At 37.6% G+C, this 19,720-nt stretch overlaps 1 protein-coding gene across 2 annotated transcripts in view; it reads left to right on the top strand.

The window, feature by feature from the left end:
* Positions 1-19,720, top strand: part of ctnnd2a (catenin (cadherin-associated protein), delta 2a) — a 287,583-nt gene that overhangs the window by 239,163 nt on the left and 28,700 nt on the right. For both annotated transcript variants that reach the window (XM_082184574.1, XM_082184575.1), the window contains 4 exons: positions 159-276; positions 2,938-3,123; positions 8,002-8,175; positions 11,849-11,999. In XM_082184574.1, coding sequence (XP_082040700.1) covers positions 159-276; positions 2,938-3,123; positions 8,002-8,175; positions 11,849-11,999 — 629 coding nt within the window. The remainder of the gene's footprint in view (positions 1-158; positions 277-2,937; positions 3,124-8,001; positions 8,176-11,848; positions 12,000-19,720) is intronic.

Genomic DNA, 19,720 nt, shown 5'->3' with positions numbered 1-19,720 from the left:
ACCTGTGTTTCTTCTCTCTCTCTCTCTCTCTCTCTCTCTCTCTCTCTCTCTCTCTCTCTCTCTCTCTCTCTCTCTCTCTCTCTCTCTCTCTCTCTCTCTCTCTCTCTCTCTCTCTCTCTCTCTCTCTCTCTCTCTCTCTCTCTCTCTCTCTCTCCCAGGAATGTGAGTTCAGCAGGAGAGGAGGCTCGGAGGCGGATGAGAGAGTGTGAGGGTCTGACTGACACGCTGCTTTTCGTCATCCAGACTTCTCTCGGAAGCAGTGAGATTGATAGCAAGGTACACTTTCCTCTCTGGATCTGTCCATCTCTCCTTGTGCTATAAAGGCAACCTGTTGTAAAAGTTTATATGTGTGTGTGTACCGGTGTACACACTGTAACAAATAAACAGCTCTGTGGTTGGCTGCTCTCTGAAGGTTGCGAATGCTCGCTCTTCTAAATGGCGTTCTTTAATCATGATTTAACTGGCAACCCTTCGTCAGGCCCAGCGTGCTAATAGCAGAGCGGGGGGGATGCATCCGTCCTAATGAGAATTGAAGAGCAGAGGGTGTGGATGTTGGAGCGTGGCACAGTTCTTTCCCTCTGGTCATTTTCAGACTTTCCCACAATTCTCGCTGTCTAAATCCCCCTGTGGCGCGCTCTCAACCGTCACTCTTCACAGTTTCCAAATGTACAGCACTTGTGAGAACTCTTCAGCTTTTATAGCCTGTATGTGGAGGATTTTGAAAATTGCTCAATGGGTTAAAGAAATAGTTCATCCGAAAATGTAAAATAATTTGTCTCACTGTCATGTCATTTCAAATCTATATGACTTTCTTTCATCAGCAAAACACAAGAGAAGATATTTTGAAAGCTAGTGAATAGGCTATAGCCTGTTAACTGTCATTGTTCGGTACTTGGCACGCTTATTTATTGCCTTTTTTCCCTATCACATATTTTAGTTAATCATTAAATTAGGTATTATTCGTAAGCTTAAACACTCAAAAATCATCCTGTGAAAACCATTTTGAAATCACATTGCAGCATTATAATTTTTTGCATACTCTGCCAGTTTTGCGCAATTAACGTAATTTAAATTATGCTAGTATTTTTGCAAATGCTTAACAAACATCTGAACGCACAGCCTTTCAAAGTATACTCCGTTTGTTGCTTGACACATGCGCACTAGAAAGCTTCATCCTTGTTCTGTGTCTGCGCTTTTTCTCTCCAGAAGTTATGAGTGTTAAAAATGTATTTGGACTTGTTTAAACTAGAGTTGCGGTATCTCTTATCCCCCTCACACAAGTGAGTCGATGCAGACGACTGTTGATGTCGCCATCTCCAGTAGTTAGTTGTTAGTTCAATCTCATCCAATTCTTTTTCAACTGTGAAGCAAGTCAGAATTTGAGACGCGTGTGCGAGCTGAGTGATGCGCGATTAGACAAATCTGTTGGCGCACATACTATGCTGATGATGAAATGTACATCACCCTTGAGCATCACCCTTGAGTAATCTGATCTGTTTTGTGCTAAGCATGGAAAGCATGTATAATGGGCTTGGCCACTGTGCCATTTGTCCCTATTTTACTGTGACTTGAATTTTGTCTAAAATTAAAAATACTAAATCTGTAACAGTTCCTGTAAATGCACCTCCAACCTATGGTTACTCCTTTTCTTCTTCCTTATGCCCGTTTAGCTCCTTTTAGAGCACTAAGCACTCTTTTTCATCCATCAATGGGCTTTAAGCAACATCAACCATTTCATTCAACACATTGGCTTTAAAAAAGGGCAATCACCCTAATCCCTCCGATTTCTTTATGTGTGGTGATTTGAAGCTGTTTTCACCAAGCGTTGGCCCAGCAGAGCTGTAATTGCTGAAAGCATGCCGCCCGTGGTCCTAATGTTGCTGTTAACCCTGTGGTTGGTCAAGCTCTCTCCTGTTGACTTTTGCATTTAAAATGAGGACTTTCTAAATTGCTGCCAGTAAGAGAGATGGTGTTGCCCCAAATGTCGCCATGTGCGATATTAATTCTGTTGCACATTTCCTGGGAAATTTCAGCAGAACTTGTTTCGTTTTCCTCAAACATGGAGAAAGCATAGTCAGCCCTGTCTGGCACAGAGAAGGGCTTTTGTGAGTCAATATGTTTCCGTACGTCTGAAATGCCAGTGCATAATTCTCAGAGCATTTCTCTGATTACAGTCATTATTTTTGTTTGTGCAGGGAATGGTCCTCCTCATTTCATAATGGGGGAAAAAGGAAAAACTGTGAAAAAACACTCATTTTTCATCATCATTTTGCAAGCATTTATTTTCTATTTTCTGCTGTCAAGCATTGTGCCTGCTCTGCTGTGTCTCCTTGTAATACCCTGTTAAATGGAGTGTGAGCCGATGGATTTGGCTGGTCATTTTTCCCCATCTGCGGGTATATCCTTTAATCACATTTAAATGGGAGACCGTGTCAGACGTATAATTAAGTACTTTCATATACTTAGTGCCAATGCGGCCTACACTCCCAGCCAACACTCTAAGAAAGATGAGACAGAGGAAATAAGGAAGTAAGACGAAGTGAAAGAGAGACATAGACAGTGGAATAGAAGATGATCTTGAAATAGAAGTTAGGTTTTTAAACACAGTTGGACATAACCTTGTTGTCTTTGGATGACTGGATGACATTAAAGTCCCAACCAAAACTCAGAAAGTAAAAAACTGAGACACCTCCTACTATATAATGGCTGCTTTTGTTTCTGAACTCTTGTTATTCGTTATTCAACTGAATGGCTGAACAAGGAGTGCATGTAGAGTGTTGTGTGTGAGAGTGAACAAATGTGTGTGTCCTCCTGTCTTCTGTCCAGCATGAGTTGAATAAATGAAGTTTGGCCCCTCTGGCCAGATGGGCTCTATCAAGAGCTCAGTGAAGCTAGACTAATACCTGCCCAATATCTGTCTCTCTCTTTCTCCGTCAGACCATAGAAAACTGTGTATGCATTTTGAGGAACCTCTCGTATCGGCTTGCAGCTGAAACGTCTCAGGGACAGCAGATGGGGACGGACGAGCTAGACGGCCTCCTGTGTAGCGACGCCAGTGGGAAGGACGGAGAGACCTCAGGCTGCTGGGGAAAGAAGAAAAAGAAGAAGAAGTCTCAAGACCAGGTGGGCCGTTAGGTGCTGCATTTACAGGCATTTGTAGCTGTGATGTGACCCTTTCCTGCTGACAATAACTCTAACACATTTTGCTTAGGAATCAAGGTTCAAAGTAACATGAAAGAGGATCTTTAAAATCAACATGAAATCCAATTGTGCCTTATTTTCTTTAAAGTGCCCCTATTATGCTATTTTTAAGGTTCCTAACTTTTACAATAGGTTAACATGCAACAGAGGTCAAATAACACTTACATTTTCTCTATATACATTGCAGCATCACCTCATTTCTCACAGTGTCTCATACTGTTTGATAAAGGTTTCAGTCTCTCTAAACCCTTCCTTTCCGAGAGCCTACTCTCTTCAGTCTGTTGCGATTGGTCTACCGCTTTCAGCGTGTGTCGGAAAAAGAAACACCCATTTCCATATCCCAAGGCTTCCTCAGTATTTGTATACACAGTGGCAATGGCATCAGTTTTACCGCATCAGTTCGAGCTGGAGGGAAACACAAGGGCTATTACACACGGGGTAAAAAGCTAACAAGACAGACCTGGGAACAATCAAACTAATCAACAGGGAAAACTACAACGAACTACAAACATGGCACTAGAAACAGGAAATATAACAGACTAGAGACAGAAGCTTTATTTCACAGTAAAATGCTTTTCTGCTTTTGAAAGAGAATCGAGCATAATTTAGACATTTCATATCAAAATATTAATAACAAAATTAACATGTTCGACACACACCCCTCGTCGCCTCAGAATAATCCCAATTTATGTTTCAGTGAGTTCCCCAAATTACAGGTTTACACGCAATCCTTTTATCAATTACTTCCTTTCCAAACGTAACGCTCACCACCTACACAGAAACACACCGTCAGACTGTGAGTTTCCCCAGGGAAACGGCTTTGTCTACGGCTGATAAATCACGGTGTTTGTGGGCGTCAGACTAAAGGGAGGAGGGAAAAAAACCCAACCTTTTTACAGGCAGCTCCTCCATAGCAGAGGAAACTCTTCATTAATCTCACGCAAGAAAAAGCCAGCCGGGATCCTCCGTGCAGACGTGGAGGTGGGAGAGCAGTTGTGTAACACAACTCCCTCTGGAGATGTCCCGATCCAGAGGAGCCATAAAGCTACTAGCCAGTGATATACTGTAGCCGCTGATAGCTGAATATAATCCTCTATAACTTTGATACTAGCTAAAGTAAGGCCTGCGTTTGCTGCAAGAAAGAGATGTCCATCACAACACTCTCCAGTCTCGACATCCCTAACAAGAAGCAGGGAAAAATTTTAATGCAGTCAGATTCGAATAATACATCAAAGCTATTGCTCTGTTGAGATTATGAGCGCATAGACTGTTTTATTAAACATAGTTTGGGGATATTTTGCATTTTCTTTTGCAGTTAAATATTTTTCCCTCATTCATCGCCTCAAAACCCGTACATAAGTTTGCAGATCTGTTTTAGGATTCAGTCAGATGTGTTTCCTCCAATCAGATTACAGAAAGGAAGGAGATGCAAGGATACTCTATACCTGTTGTCCTGTAAAAATAGGGCCATTTCTCCCCATTACCTAAGGTGCCCTCTCGTATCATGTGCCGGAACTTTTCCTCAGCCGAGACGTTTTGAAAGAGGACACCTGGGCCTCCGGGCAACAGAAGGCTAATGTACTCTGTTAAATCATTTATCACTAAATGGCAGTGAGGTAGCCCAGGAAACCAGAGCGTGCCGCCGCGGCTCTGTCGGGGCAGGGCAGTGTTTAGCGGAGCTAATTGACTGAGAGGAGAGAGTATGTAAACCAGAGCAATTTCAACCCACCGAGCACTGATACCCTTCTTTGAGTTTACTCTGAGAAATGGTGCGTGGAGTGCTCATTACTCTCAAAGATTGCTGACAAGGAAAGGGCAAGAGAAAGTTTTTGACAATTTGAGATGCGGTTATACGCTCTGATAGTTCAGAAGAAGCATTAGGATCACATTGTCATTTTTAGATTTATCTTCACTCTCATTTTGTGCTTAAAGACAAGCATTTGAGCAGATTCGACTCATTCCAAAAAGACACAAATCAAGCTAGATTTGTACATTTGCTGAATAAAATATTCGTGGTACACACCAGAGTTTAGAGGCTTAAAATGTGCAATAGTAATGGGTCAAGGACAAATATGGATGTGCGAGATGATGTATTGGAGAAGTTCTTAGAAATGTAATCTTTGTTGGTTTCATACATTTTTGTATTTTCATAAATATGTACATTATTTTCCATGCAAAGTGGTCAGATATGTACATTTTCCACGACAAGTGGCCAAATGTGTTGCCATCTAATAATAAAATATTGGTAACACTTTATTTTTAGTGTTCGTTACCCATGGTGCATGTTGTAGTTACTATAGTAATAACTATACACTATGCATAATAACCTTAAACCAAACACTTATCCTAACCATATAGTAAGTGCATGTAGTTAATTAATATTACTCTGTACTTAAATGTATAATTGCACTGTAAGGACAGCTTAAAATGAAGAGTAGTTGTTTACAAATATCATGATTTTGTTTATCATCACTTTCTTAGAGTTACTCAATTTTACCTAAAATAACTTATTTTTTCTATATTAATTAAATATCTAATAAATTGTACAATGATATATTTTTTAAAAAAAGTTTTAAATATGCACTAAAAAACGTATTGACCTTGGTCTACATGGGTCATCTTCTGTATTTTTTTTCTTGTCAGTTGACAACAAAATGGCTGCTTGAATTTTAGTTACGCACTCTCACTTTGGCAGACAAAAGTTATCCAAATATAAATGAAATTTTAAAATGGAACTACTTTGTTGCTTGTGTTTTAAAATAAATAATAATATAAGTTTTTCTTCCAAGGATTTCAGCCGTTGTCTTTTTCACAATCTCTGGATAGACACGGTGTAAGGCTAAATGAGAGTGAATTGTTGCACTCACTGTTTGCATATAGTGAAACCACAGATTAATCCAAGTCTCCTCTCCACTTCTTTTGCGTTCAGCGTATGGAAAGCAGCAGCCTCACAGGGGCTTCTCCATCCTCCAGCAGTTGATTGAACAACAGAGGGGAGATGAAAACAGACTCATTAATAATGAAGGGAGAGTGAGGCTGAGTGCCAGAGCTGGTTTGAGATGCTGAGGTATTTCACAAGTTGCTGTGCCTGAAAGTAGGTCAGCCTTTGAGACCGGCACTTTTCAAACTGACTCACCCACACGCCTCAGAGTCAGCCGAACACAGGCTTACAGCTTGTCATTCCTGCCCGGGTCTGTGTTTATTCAGGCCCAGATTTGTCAAGAGATCTGTGTGTGTGTGTGTGTGTGTGTGTGTGTGTGTGTGTGTGTGTGTGTGTGTGTGTGTGTGTGTGTGTGTGTGTGTGTGTGTGTGTGTGTGTGTGTGTGTGTGTGTGTGTGTGTGTGTGTGTGTGTGTGTGTGTGTGTGTGTGTGTGTGTGTGTGTGTGCGCAAGGGGTTACAGTCGACTTTTGTCCTGTACAGAATGACAGTGATTTAATCTCAGGAGTTCACCTGGTCGCTGTACTGTTGGTCTGATGCCTTAATGTTATTGGTGGCAAAATCTGATAACAAAAGATAAATAAATAAAACTAAAAAGTGTTTCTTGCTGCTAAAAATTAACACTCTGGAGGTATTTGCACAGTAATAGAAAACGCAGCAGTGTACATCATATCATGAGGAACAATTATTAATTCATGAATCTGACTCACTCAGAATGCAAACAATTTCTGACGTGGTTATCTTTATATAATTTTTTTATTATGTAGATATACACTACTGTTCAGTGTCATGATTCCTGTACTGTGTTTCCCTTGTCTTGTATGGACTTTTGTTATTTCCTGTCCTGTGCCATGTTTTGTAGTCCTTTGTAGTTTTTCTTGTTTATTAGTCTCCCCAGGTGTTTCTGATTAACCACACCCCCTTGTTATCTTGTTTAGCTTGTTTGCCTGTGTATATAAACGTCTGTGCTTCAGTTGTTGTTTGTCGGTCGTTGTAGCTGTTTCCGTGTTCCTGTCCTGAGTTCTGTGTTCCTTTGTTTGCCCTGGAGTTCCTGTTTGTTTCATTAAATTAGTTTTGCGTATGGATTCTCTCTCTGCTTCGTCCTTGCCTCATCGTAACATTCAGAATGTTTTGGGCTCATTAAGATTTAAGAAATGTATACTTTTATTCAGCAAAGAGGCATTAAATTAATCAAATGTGGCTAAAGATATTTATAATCTTACAAAAGATTTAATCAGTCAAATAATTTGTAGTCAAATAAATTGCATACAAATAATTGTTTTGGACTTTCTATTTATCAAAGAATCCTGGGGAAGAAATGGTTTCCACATAAATATTAAGTGGGAAAAACATGTTTCAATATTGATAATAATAATAAATGTTTCTTCAGCACCATATTAAAATGATTTCTGAAGGATCGTGTGACATTGAAGCCTGGAGTAATGATGCTGAAAATTCAGCATTCCTATCAAAGGAATAAATTATATTTTAAAATACATTCAAATAGAAAAGTTATTCAATTCTAAAAAAAAAAGTTTCAAAATATTTTTATTTTTACAATACAAGCAGCCTTGTTTAGAAGACTTCTTTCAAAAACTTTAAAAAAAATGTACCGGCTCAAAGTTTTGAACATTAGCGTATATATAATTCATACAGAACAGTAAGATCCTCACTGTAGCTTCTCAGTCAGATCACATTTCTCATCGGCAGTCGAATAGCTGCTCGCTGCAGATTTATGTCAGTGTGAACACCCCTTTTAAATCTACATGGTGAGGGATTTTGTGTGTCTCTCCCTATCTGACTTTGTTGTTTTTCATGTCACATATATATATTTTTTTTAAACACACTTTTTGCTTCTCTAGTGGGATGGTGTGGGACCGCTGCCAGATACTGCAGATCCCCCCAAGGGTATTCAGATGCTGTGGCATCCTTCGATAGTAAAGCCCTACCTCACCCTCCTGTCTGAGTGTTCCAACCCGGACACGCTGGAGGGGGCCGCCGGGGCGCTGCAGAACCTGGCTGCCGGGAGCTGGAAGGTAAGCCCTTGGCTCGGTGTGCAACACATTGTTGTTTAAAATACAAATGAATTAACTGATATTTGTGTCAGCATTCATCATTGGTGATGAACTGTTTGAAATATATGACCATTTACGCCAATTTATTTATTGATTTCTTTGTTTGTTGGTACCTGTCTATGACCGTATCGTCCAGTTTATTTATTTTTATTCTTAATCATTGATATCTTTCTGAGTGGAATCCAATGTTTACTTGGGGTTAGGGGTCATTAAAAAATATTTTTAAAAGTATTCAAAGAATTTTAAAAATGTTTGAATATTCAATTATTATTATTATTTTAATTATTGTTATCTGTCTGAGTGCAAGCAAATGTAAATTTAGGGTTGAGGTATTTAAAGAACTTTTAAGAAATATTGAAATGTTTATTGATTGATTGATTGATTTGTTTATTTATATTATATTTTTTATATTTTCTTCCTTTATATGTTTGTATTGGTAGCATTAGGGGCCTATAGAAACATTTAAAAAATATTCAAAGAATTAAAAAAAATAGATTAAAACATTTATTACAAGTATTACAATTCATAGCAACATGCAAAGAACCACGAACCACTCAAAACACCGTAGCATAGCAACTTATTTTCAGTGAAGGGTATATTCGCTGCTGTCAGAATCTAAATTTATTGAACAGTGTGGCAAGAAATGGTGTAATATTGCTTTTTTCCTGATCTGAAAGTAGTTGCTTTCATCAGAAGTTTAAACCAGTACCAATCTCCCTCTTGGCTTCCGCTTCTCTCTTTGTTCTCACATCCTTTTTACCGTCTCTCAGCGACAAAAGCTTGTTTTACCTCTGTTGCTCGAGAGCTCTAATCCACCCGATGTGCTCTGCAAGATCAATACTCTCAGATGGAGACAGATGCAATTGGATTGGATTGGTTTTGAAGTCTCATAACAGGTTTAGACCCCCTTCAAGAAGTTAAATGAAAGCGACGTCCCTACGACCCCTCTCTACACCTACAGGGCATAAGGTTGTAACTTGTATACGTGTTTGTTGTTGGGTTGAGTTTGTCGGAGAGACAAACGAGAAAGCAAAAGAGAGAGGAAGAGACGGTGTCTGTCTGCCCATTTTGTCCGGTTCACAAAAATTGCCGCTCTGTTTGTTCATCTAGAAGAGCTGACATTGAGCCCTGGTTTAATATATGTGAACTAAGCTCTCTGTTTATGTTTTCAAAGTTCATCTTGGACAGTGGGATTAATAAATCCCACACCGGGAGTTCTAGGAAATGGAAACAAAGCCCTTAACTTAAGACGGATATAAAAAAAAAACGCTTAAGCGTGAAGAATGCTTTGTCGTCAAGAACACATTTTCAATTACATTTTCAAGGATATTTATTTTATTGAATTACTTTTAGCACCGATACAAGTTGATTTGAACTAAATGACAGATTTACATATCCACACAACCGTTTTTCTATTCCATTTCTCTTTTCCTAAATCTAGTAAGCTGCCTCTGTGATATATTTTACCTGATTCAGTACAATCTCAGCCAATCTGGCTTCCAGCACAACGCCACAGAAATAGAAACCAAGCCTCATAAATGAAACAGATTGCTTGTTAGACACCATGTTAGGCAGCATCCTAACTGCAAGGAATCTCACAAGTGATTGATCTGAAACACTCTACATCTGCAGCAACTCAAACTCAAAAAGTTTCTTGAGTTTCTTAAAAATTGAGCTTTGCCATCAATTAAAATTACATTTTAAAATACACTGCCCTCAAAAAATAAAGTCGCTGTTTGGATTTAAATAGGCAAATGCTTAAGAGTCTATGACTGAATCATTATTGCAGTGATTATTCTTCTAACCCTAATTGATGGAGTGTGTAGCTTTTCATTTCTTAAACAACGATGTAGGAAGAGACATCATGGCCATATTACAGGATGACAATGTCAAGATTCATCAGGCTCAAATTGGGAAAGAATGGTTGGGAGGGAGCTTGAAGAATCATTTTCACACATGAATTTGCACCTCTGAGTCCAAACTTTAAATTCATTGAAAGTCTTTGGGTTGTGCTGGAGTGCTCGACTCTTGCATTGTCAATACAAGATCTTAAACAAAAAAATGATGCACCTCTTGATGGATGTTGTGATGTTATTTCCATCGAAAAAGGGTCTCTCAGGGTCTCCATCAATTAGGGTTAGAAGAACTGTTGCCAAACTTAACATACTAGAAACATAATAATCCCTGCAATAATGATCCAATCATAGACTCTTAAAGTCCCCCTGTGGTGAAAATCTAGTTTTTAATGTTTTTTATATGTCTATATGCTGTTTTTAATATTCTTTAAGACAAACTATGTGCAAATTCATAAGTCAACATCATTGCTGAGTATTTTCTCCTTAAAACTGCAGTGATCCAAAGACAGTCTCAAAAACGCGGTTTGAAATCGCTGGTGTTTCTGACGTCACAAACTACCTTGTAACCAATCAGGTCAACGTGTGATCGTCAACGAGTGGATCTCTGAGCTGGTGTGAGTGAGTGGAGGCGGGGCTAATTTGCATATTCATAGAACGGCGTATACTAAATGAGGCAAGGGTGTAGAGTTACATTCAAGCTATTTTAGGGCATGAAGATTTTTTTGTTGTTGTTGTTGTTTTTCAAGAAAAAAACATTTAAATATGTAATTTTGGTGATCAAAGATGAGTTTTAAGGGATAAAATGATTGACTACAGGGGGACTTTAAGCATTTGCCTATTTAAATCCAAAATGCGGCTTGTTTTTGCCCGGGCCAAATAAAACTGTTATTTTAAATTGTAAAAATATTTCGCAATATTAATGTTTATATATAATATATATATATAATACATTATACAATATATTATAATATTACTATCAAATATATATTTTTAAATTATTATTATATTTCATCAAATAAATAAATAAATTGATCATAAGAGACTTTAAAAAAAACATTTTAAAACAATTTCCGACTCCAAACTTTTGAACGATAGTCCAAGTAGTTTATTTATGATCAGTATTTTGCTATTATGTGATTAATCTTTTCAATGCACTTGGGAATGACTTACATATGTGACGGACCCATGTGATGCTTTTGAATTTGGTAATGCTTTTTGAAAATGAGGTATCTTATTAGATAGCCTGTTGTTTAAAACAACTTTCAAATCTTGAGTGCTCCTATGTGTGTAAATGCTGTCTATGTTGGCAGCTCACAAGTCAGAGCCTCTGCCATTGTGTTATTGTCTCTCTTTTTCTTATGCACACATACAGAGGTCATCATAAATGAGGAATGTGAGGGGATGCCCTTTGGGTCGTATGCTGCGGTCTCCCCTGTTGCAGCAGAAGTGCCGGGTAGCAGAGAGTCTAATCTGAGCTGACACTCCATCACTGATAAAGCCTGATCCCACAGCTGGGGTCATACATAGAGAACCTGTGAGAGCAAAAGCTCTGAGCTAGTATTAGTCTTTCACTGTAACCTGGGGAGTGTGATTACACTGTCAGCGGGAAGCTGAATCAAAATGAGACACTTTACAGACATCTGCCCACATGCCATATCCAACTATGAAATGCAGCTCATGGTCTCCTAAAAACGGCTGATATGTAGAACTATATATAGTTGGAAAACTGTAATAATATTGTCGTATTATAGCTGTTTATGTGTGTGTGTCTCCCCTAGTGGTCAGTGTACATCCGTGCAGCTGTGAGGAAAGAGAAGGGTCTGCCCATCCTCGTGGAGCTGCTGAGGATAGACAACGACCGCGTGGTGTGTGCCGTCGCTACCGCGCTCAGAAACATGGCCTTGGACATCAGAAATAAAGAGTTAATCGGTACGGCCCTTTTTTCCCCCTCTCTTGACTGTCTTCTTTTATTCACTTTGTTTCAAATGGTTCTGAGCCCTCAGATTTGTAGAGCTCAGGGTTAACAGCTGTGGTCTCTTTGGCTTCTCTGTAATGGAGGCCAGTCTCTTGTGTTAGCCAGTGTGGTAATGAGTGCTGTTCATAGCTCTCAGCTCAAAGGAAGATAACTGTCATTTTATTATTACACATTTTCTGGCCACTCATCATTTTAAATGGGTTAGGAGGCATCAGGCTGCACATTCTAGGCTTGGGGGACAGCTTTTGTGGAACTGTTTAAATATGGTTTGGATTTGGGTTTGTTTTTGTTTCTTGTGTTTGGTCAGCTGACTTTACTGAAAGTGACATGCAACTCAAAGGTTTCAAAGGGTCACTCCAAATAAAAGTGAGCAACTGTCTAAATCCCGTCACAAAGGGCCCATCTTCAGCATCATAAGCAAAGCGTACATATAATTGACACTTTATAATACATATCATTTTGTCATTTCTGATCATGTGATCATGAGTGGCACATCCTCAAATAATTTTATTTACATTTATTTGTAACTAAAAACCCAACAGAAAATATCAGTTTCTTGTAAATTGATGCATTTTCATGTTTATCTCAAGCGCCACAAAAAGCAGCCATGCTCAAATTTAAATAGATATGAAATAATGACCCATGGCTAAAATGTATGAAAATGTTTTATTTGCTACAATAATTTTATGGATTGATTTTGCTGTGTTAATAAGGTAACAATCAGATACAATATACAAGTGTGGGGTGTTCCAAACGCATATATTGGTCTCACAAAACCCCTTCAGAGTGCTCACTTCAAGTGCTCTGCCCTTCAGAGTGAGTAGGGCATAGTGATGCTCACTTTCAATGGAATTCGCCCAATATCTTTCTGAGTGGTACTTCATCACGTTTCCACTGTTTAGAACAAGATTAACATGGAAGAGATGCGTTTAATCGCTTGGCGCGCTGCACCGCATTAGGAGAGCTCGGGTTATGCCTCTAAATAGGGAGGACAATGTTTTCACGGCCTTTCATTGTCACTGCTGACAAAAAATTTACCTTTTCTTTTTCTGTAATAATAAGATACTGGTAGTTCTTTCATCGTTTACAAGTGGGTTGAAGGGACTCTGTACAAACAACTCCAATCATGTGTTATTATTTTTGAGGTTCCTGCAACTGTGATGTGACCTTACCTTCATACAGAGCTGCTGGTGTTTAGCATTGCACCGCCTCAGAATTCAACATATTAACAAGTACATGACAGGATCAGACACTGGGTCTGCCGCGGGTCCCTGTTGTCTCATGCTGACCCGCCGCATCAGGTGCATAATTAGAGCTTGTTTTCTTTCTTCCTTCATCCCATCTCACACTGATTCACACCATTTCAAATTCTCCCAGTGACATCACCAGCAGACTATTGATCTCACCCTCTAATTAACGTGGTTTCCCTGGCGAGTCTCGCCGTCTCCATGGAAACGGCTCCCCAGTCTCGTTCTGCTGCCCCTCTCAGCTCCCAAAAACAACTGGTGCGTATTTGCCACCTGGAGTCTGCCTAGATTTGCACATCATCCAAAATCATTCAGATCGCATCGTCTTCATTATACATCGCCATTGAAATGTGCTTCCTGTCTTTGTAGATTTAGCATGTATAGATGCATAGATAATTCAAAAATAAATTGCATACAGTACGTGAGGCACGTGTAAATTGCTATTTTTATCAGATTGCAGAGTTTATAAATAGTACATTCGGACTCTAAATTGATTCGTATTGACAGAAGTGTGTGCATGTAAACACGGTCTGTGACTGGCGGCTACTCTCACACTTTGCTTTTATAGACTATTCAACATGGCCATCCATCAAAAGATTTTGAGAGCCGTGAGCAATAAAATCAAGCAAGGTCCCTCTTTTTGTATATTCTCCCACAGTCTTGTCTTTTCATCAGTGATGTATTTTACATGTTTGATCAATGAATCTATATTTGAACTATTTTACAAAACATTTAGCTCAGGGATGGAAAATGGGAACATGAATTGAATGTAAATAGCCCATTCAGTTATGCCGTTTGATCATGTATTAGATTGAAGATTGATTGTTTGTATAAATTAATTTAACCATCCAGTTTCACAGCATCCAGCTTTATCCTGGAGTTTTGATACTGTATTCTTCTGATAAACTGCACCTTGGATGATTTTTACACGAGGTTAAAAGAGAATGGATTTTGCTGCATTTTAGCTTTATGTACACTTTTGAAACTCATTGACATTTATAGGCCCTCAGGTACAGTATAAATGTAATCTCTGTTTCTGCTTTGCCCTTTTCTCTTTTATAATTATTTTTAAGTTACGCTTTATAAAAACTTTCATTAATAAATCATTAACAAACATTATATAATGCTTAACAGATCATTAGTTAATATATATTCACAAAGCTTGAAATATGAGATAATGTTCTTGTTAATGTTTACTAATGAACTTATTAAACACTATCTAATGTACATTCAAATGCTTACAAATGTCATTAAACTTTCAATTCAGATCATGCACTTCATGAAAAATGTCTTTAAACTTCAGTTCATAATTACCTAATGCACTTTTTTTTACATTTACAAATGCAAAAGCATGTTTTGTAGCTATGAGTGATCCGGATGTTCAACAGAAAATTGAACAATAGAAGAATGACTGTTCCCACTTTATATTATATAGTGTCTTTAACTACTAAGTATTGTTAGGTACAATGTGTTCATGTTCTGTTACGAAAAAACACTTGCTATTAAGGTGTGATACGGTTATGGTTAAGGACTGGTTTGGTGGTACAGGTAGGTTTAAGGCTTGGTTAAGGGGTCAAGGGGGGTCAATTTGATTTATTATAAGGGAAACCGGTTCAAACTGTTTATATTACATTGTTTTGATAAATAAGCAACTGAATTTTTTTTTATTTCTTTTCTCCTGTTGATGTATGATTCAAGGAATATCCTGTTTAATATTTAGTGTTACCGGAGAGAGAAGCAATTCATCCACTGGATTTCCTTGTGAGACAGAATTTGGGGTCTTTTTATAATTTCATATTTTAAAAAATTACTGTTACATCTACATATATATATATATATATATGTATGTGTATATATATATATATATATATATATATATATATATAATTTATCTTGTTGTTATTAAAAAATATATAATATAATTAAATATATATTTTTATTTCAATTTAGATTTCAATTTTATTTAGATGTATATACAATATCAAAAAAAAAATTTTTTATATATATATTACTATTTTATGGGCTCTAAGAAATATTTTGTGTATTGGCAGCTGAAAAAACTTGGTCTACAAACCTCTGCGTTAAGGAGGAGAACATGTATAGTTGTCAGTGGAGTTTATGTGAGTTTCGGTGGCTGAGTTTTGAACATAATGTAATCCCCAAGATGCTGTTTGAGGCTTCAACACACACAACATCAGGCGTAACGGGCACGAATGAACACACACACAAACACAAGTTAAGCATAGCATTGGATGAGCAGCAGAGTAGTTTGATTTGTAATCGGAATGGCTCTCCAAACTTTCAGGTGGCAAAACTTTTCCAGACGTTGAAATAGGAGGGTATTGGTGTGGGCATACGGACCATAATGAGACACGTTCTTCAGAGGACTAGCAGACAAAGCTCGGTGGATTTGTTGGAAATGTTTGAAGTTGTGCTGCAGGTTTGAAAACCAGCTTTACTCGGCTTGTTTCGAAGGTCCGACATTTCAGTTGATGGAGAGGGATTTGAAAAGTTCTGATCCATCATTGAAAGTTTCATCCCGGATTTGATGACTGAAAGACTCATATTAGCCGCCCACCTGCACACAGGATGAGAAAAGAGGGCATGTGCTCAACAGAGTGGCCTTTAGAGAAATAACCGAGTGTGTGTGTGTGTGTGTGTGCGCAGCTGTGACCAATCGACGTCCTCTCTCGCTTCAATTTGCAGCCAATCTTCCCATCTCTCACACGCTCCCTCATGCATCCGTTTGGTCATTTTTCCATCTTCCCTTCCTTTATCTGTTTTCTCTCTCTTTCATTAGGAGATTGCCAGAGGTGCCTAGAAGCAAAAGAGCTGCTTCATAATAATGACACTAGAAAATCACCACTTTATCTTTTCTGTGGCTAAATCCAGCCATTCAATCTATCTTTCCATCTGTCCCGGCTCCCCCTCCACAAGGTGGCTCTGTTTAAAATTGCATCCATAGGTCTTCAGTAAGATGCTTTTGCTTTTAATCCATTATGACAGACATCAAAGGCGGAAACAGGGAGTGATATAGCGCTTGAAAGCCACGCTGCTGGATGTTCTCCTTTTAAATATTCTCCATGGTGGCTGATTTCCAATTCAATTTGCTCCCTAACCTTTAAGAATAATTTTGTTTTAAGGTCTGTGTTCGAATGCCTTGTCTTCTCTTTTATGTCCAAGTCGGTCATTTTCTGCCAGTGGGGTTTGAACCTGCTGTTAGCTTCGTTAAATAAATATAAAACACCCTCTTTGGATCCATTTAAATGTTATTGCAGGATAAAGGCTCACAGAAATGCTGCCCAAAGACTTTCACCACTGTGTGACATTTCAAACCCAGCTGAGAACCCTCAGGCCTTCATGGAACATTTTACCAACTCTCTTTGAACTCAGACAGAGAATATTAATGATCTTTATTTTATTCAGATCCATTTTAATATGCCATTTCAGTCATTATATGCAGTTGTCAACCACCTGTGCGTGTTCTTCCCAGAGAAACAGAGTGATGTTGCTTTCAGCTTAAAGGGATAGTGTAATAAAAATGCTATCATCATTTACTCATCCGTTATGAGTTGTTTTTAACGTGTTCACAATGATACTGTAATTATTTTATCTAAAAACATTTTTATTAATATAATACATATTAATCAAATATATTTATTAAGCAAAACAATATGAAATTAACTTCAACTAAAGGCTAAAAATAAAGTAAAAAAGAAATACATTTTGATGTAAACATAATAATAAAGTATGACATAAAAATGTAATGAAATAATGAAAATGAAGCTGAAACTAAAGTTCAGCCAAATTTGATTGATTGAAAACTTTATTGAACAACAACAATCAACACGAAGTGTTCAAAAGAACACAGAAAAGCCCAAAGGCTTGTTTCCATTGTGGTCCTTAAGATGGAAGATGAATTGTCTTATTAATTTTTTTTTTTTTACCTTATTACAATTTAGTGAAATTATCCATAATGATTATAGTTTAATGGCTTTGCAGTGTGAGCAAGTGCACTGCCTTTCTAAATATTCGGGTCAGTAAGATCTTTTTTTTTTTTTTAAGAAATTAATATTATTATTCTGCAAAGATGCATTCAAATGACCAAAGGTGACAGTAAAGACTTTTACATATTACAAATATATATATATATATATAAAGACTTCAGATGCAAAAGCCTCTAAGTGCCATATGAAATTGTCTTCTAAAATTATCCTTTTTATCAAGCTTGTATGTTTATGTTCAGTTATTTCACTTTAATGGCAATGAAAATTACCTATTAATTGTCATTCAAGTGAAATTACTGAACTTAAATATACGAGCTTGATAAAAATGCTCATTTTAGAAGAAATTTTCAGATGGCACTTAGAGGCTTTTGCATCTGAAGTCTTTATTTATATATATATATATTTCAAGTTCTATTTCAAATTTCTATACATCATACAATCCTGAAAAATGACTCAGAATAACAAAAATATTAAGCTGCACAACTGTTTTCAATATGATGATGATAATAAGCAATGAAGCATCATGTGACACTGAAGAAAATTCAGCTTTACAATCACAGGAAAAAAAAATACATTTTAAAATATATACAAATAGAAAACAGTTATTTCAAACTGTAATAATATTTCACAATATTGGTGTTTTTAATGCATTTTGATTAAGTAAATGCAGCCTTGATGAGCATAAGAAACTTCATTCAAAAACATTCACAAATCTTACAGACCCCAAACTTTTGAAAGGCAGTATAAATACATTAATATGATACTATATGCATGTTATATTAGGCCAAGCTTAAAATGTAACACTCAAATTCATACAGTATTTAACCCTTATAAGTTGAAGACCCCGACTGTATTATATTATTTTATGCGTGAAATTCAAACAGAGATATTTTGAAAGAATACGTTCCTGCAACATAGTGTACAAGTCAAAACTTGTATATTGCTTTTTGCTTAGTTTTTTGTCCTTTCTGGTGCATGACAGACATGGTCACTCTAAACTATCTACTTTTGTGTTATACAGAAAGAGCAGACAGGTTTGGCATGACATAAATGTGAGTAAATAAATAATAACACTGAACTTTTCCTGTAATGTCCTTTACAGCGTAGGTCCGCTAACTTGGTCGCCGAGAATTTAGCGTACATAAAAGCAGCAATAACGGAAAAGGGCGCTCTCTCTCTTTGTAAATGTCTGTGTGTGCGTGTGTATTTGTGGAGCTCATAATGTGGAGCTCATTGTGGCCCAGGGCCGTGTAGCTGATTGCCTGTTTTGCGGGAGAATGGGCTGTTATAGGCTGGAGGGTCTGCACTTACCTCTGATTACCACTAAGCCTTCGCATTCCCAAGAGCTCATAGATGAAGCACTCTAGTGAGTCAAGGTTAGCCTTGAGTCATATACAGTCGCTAGATCTCATCGTCATGTAGCAGAACCGTCCGGCTGAGTCCATAAAGAGACTCTTCATTTATCACGAGGAGTGTGAATGTGTTACTTAAAGTCCTTTTTACTGCACCAGTGTTGTTTTTCATTCTCACGCTGACTTTGAGATCTCCACATCGGTGTTCAGAATTAAACCTGTCTGAATTGCAGTACTTCATGTTCTTGAAAATCAGCAGCTTAAAGAGTCCGTAGCTCGTGATTACTCGTAATCATGCAATCTGTGTTTCATTGTGATAAAACAGAATAAAACTGGCCTAAAAATGTCCCACACTTCACCTGTTTCACCTCTTCATGCCACTCTTCCTCTGTGGGATCCTGATCACGATGTGTGTCCTCCTGAAAAGCTTTTTTTGTCAGATTTGATCCATCAAATCATGTGCTTGTCATATACAATTTTGACATCTTTCCCGTTCAGTCTTTTATACACCAATTACATTTATTGTGACCTTTCACATTAAATTGTGAACATTTTGGAGATTGAATGAACGAAGAGATATCACTGATCAATAATTGTAAAATAAATAAATAAATAATAATAATTTATTCAGTAAATATCATATTTTTCCCCCAGTTCGCTGTTCTGAGAAACCTCACGTCTCATTGGACCGCCTCCATATTGCCAGCTCACGCAAGACAGACGATTTTGCCTGCGGGTACAAGATAAGGAGACACCAATTAACTGGAAGCTTATTGGTGATAAAACGAAGCCCTTCTGCAGTATGCTTCATGTAGAAAATGATGTCTGTGTTTCTTCTTCGGAGACCATTTGGAATTAGCGGAAAGAATTGAACAGCCTTAGATTAATTTCATTAGCTGTGTGCTTCTGTGATAGAATAATAGGGTGCTAGAAGGAGAAGGACTTTTCTGTGTTTCAAAGGTCAATTTATTGAGCGTTTGGATGATTAAAGTGGCAAGAAGTCTGGAAAATACTCGGTTGCAAACTATGTTCTTGTTCTTATTGAAATTGGATGGCTACTTCACAGAAA

Source organism: Leuciscus leuciscus (assembly GCF_965113295.1).
Source record: "Leuciscus leuciscus genome assembly, chromosome: 11".
NCBI lineage: Eukaryota > Metazoa > Chordata > Actinopteri > Cypriniformes > Leuciscidae > Leuciscus > Leuciscus leuciscus.
Note: the sequence above shows the minus strand (reverse complement) of the source record. Positions and strands in the feature narration are given on the sequence as shown.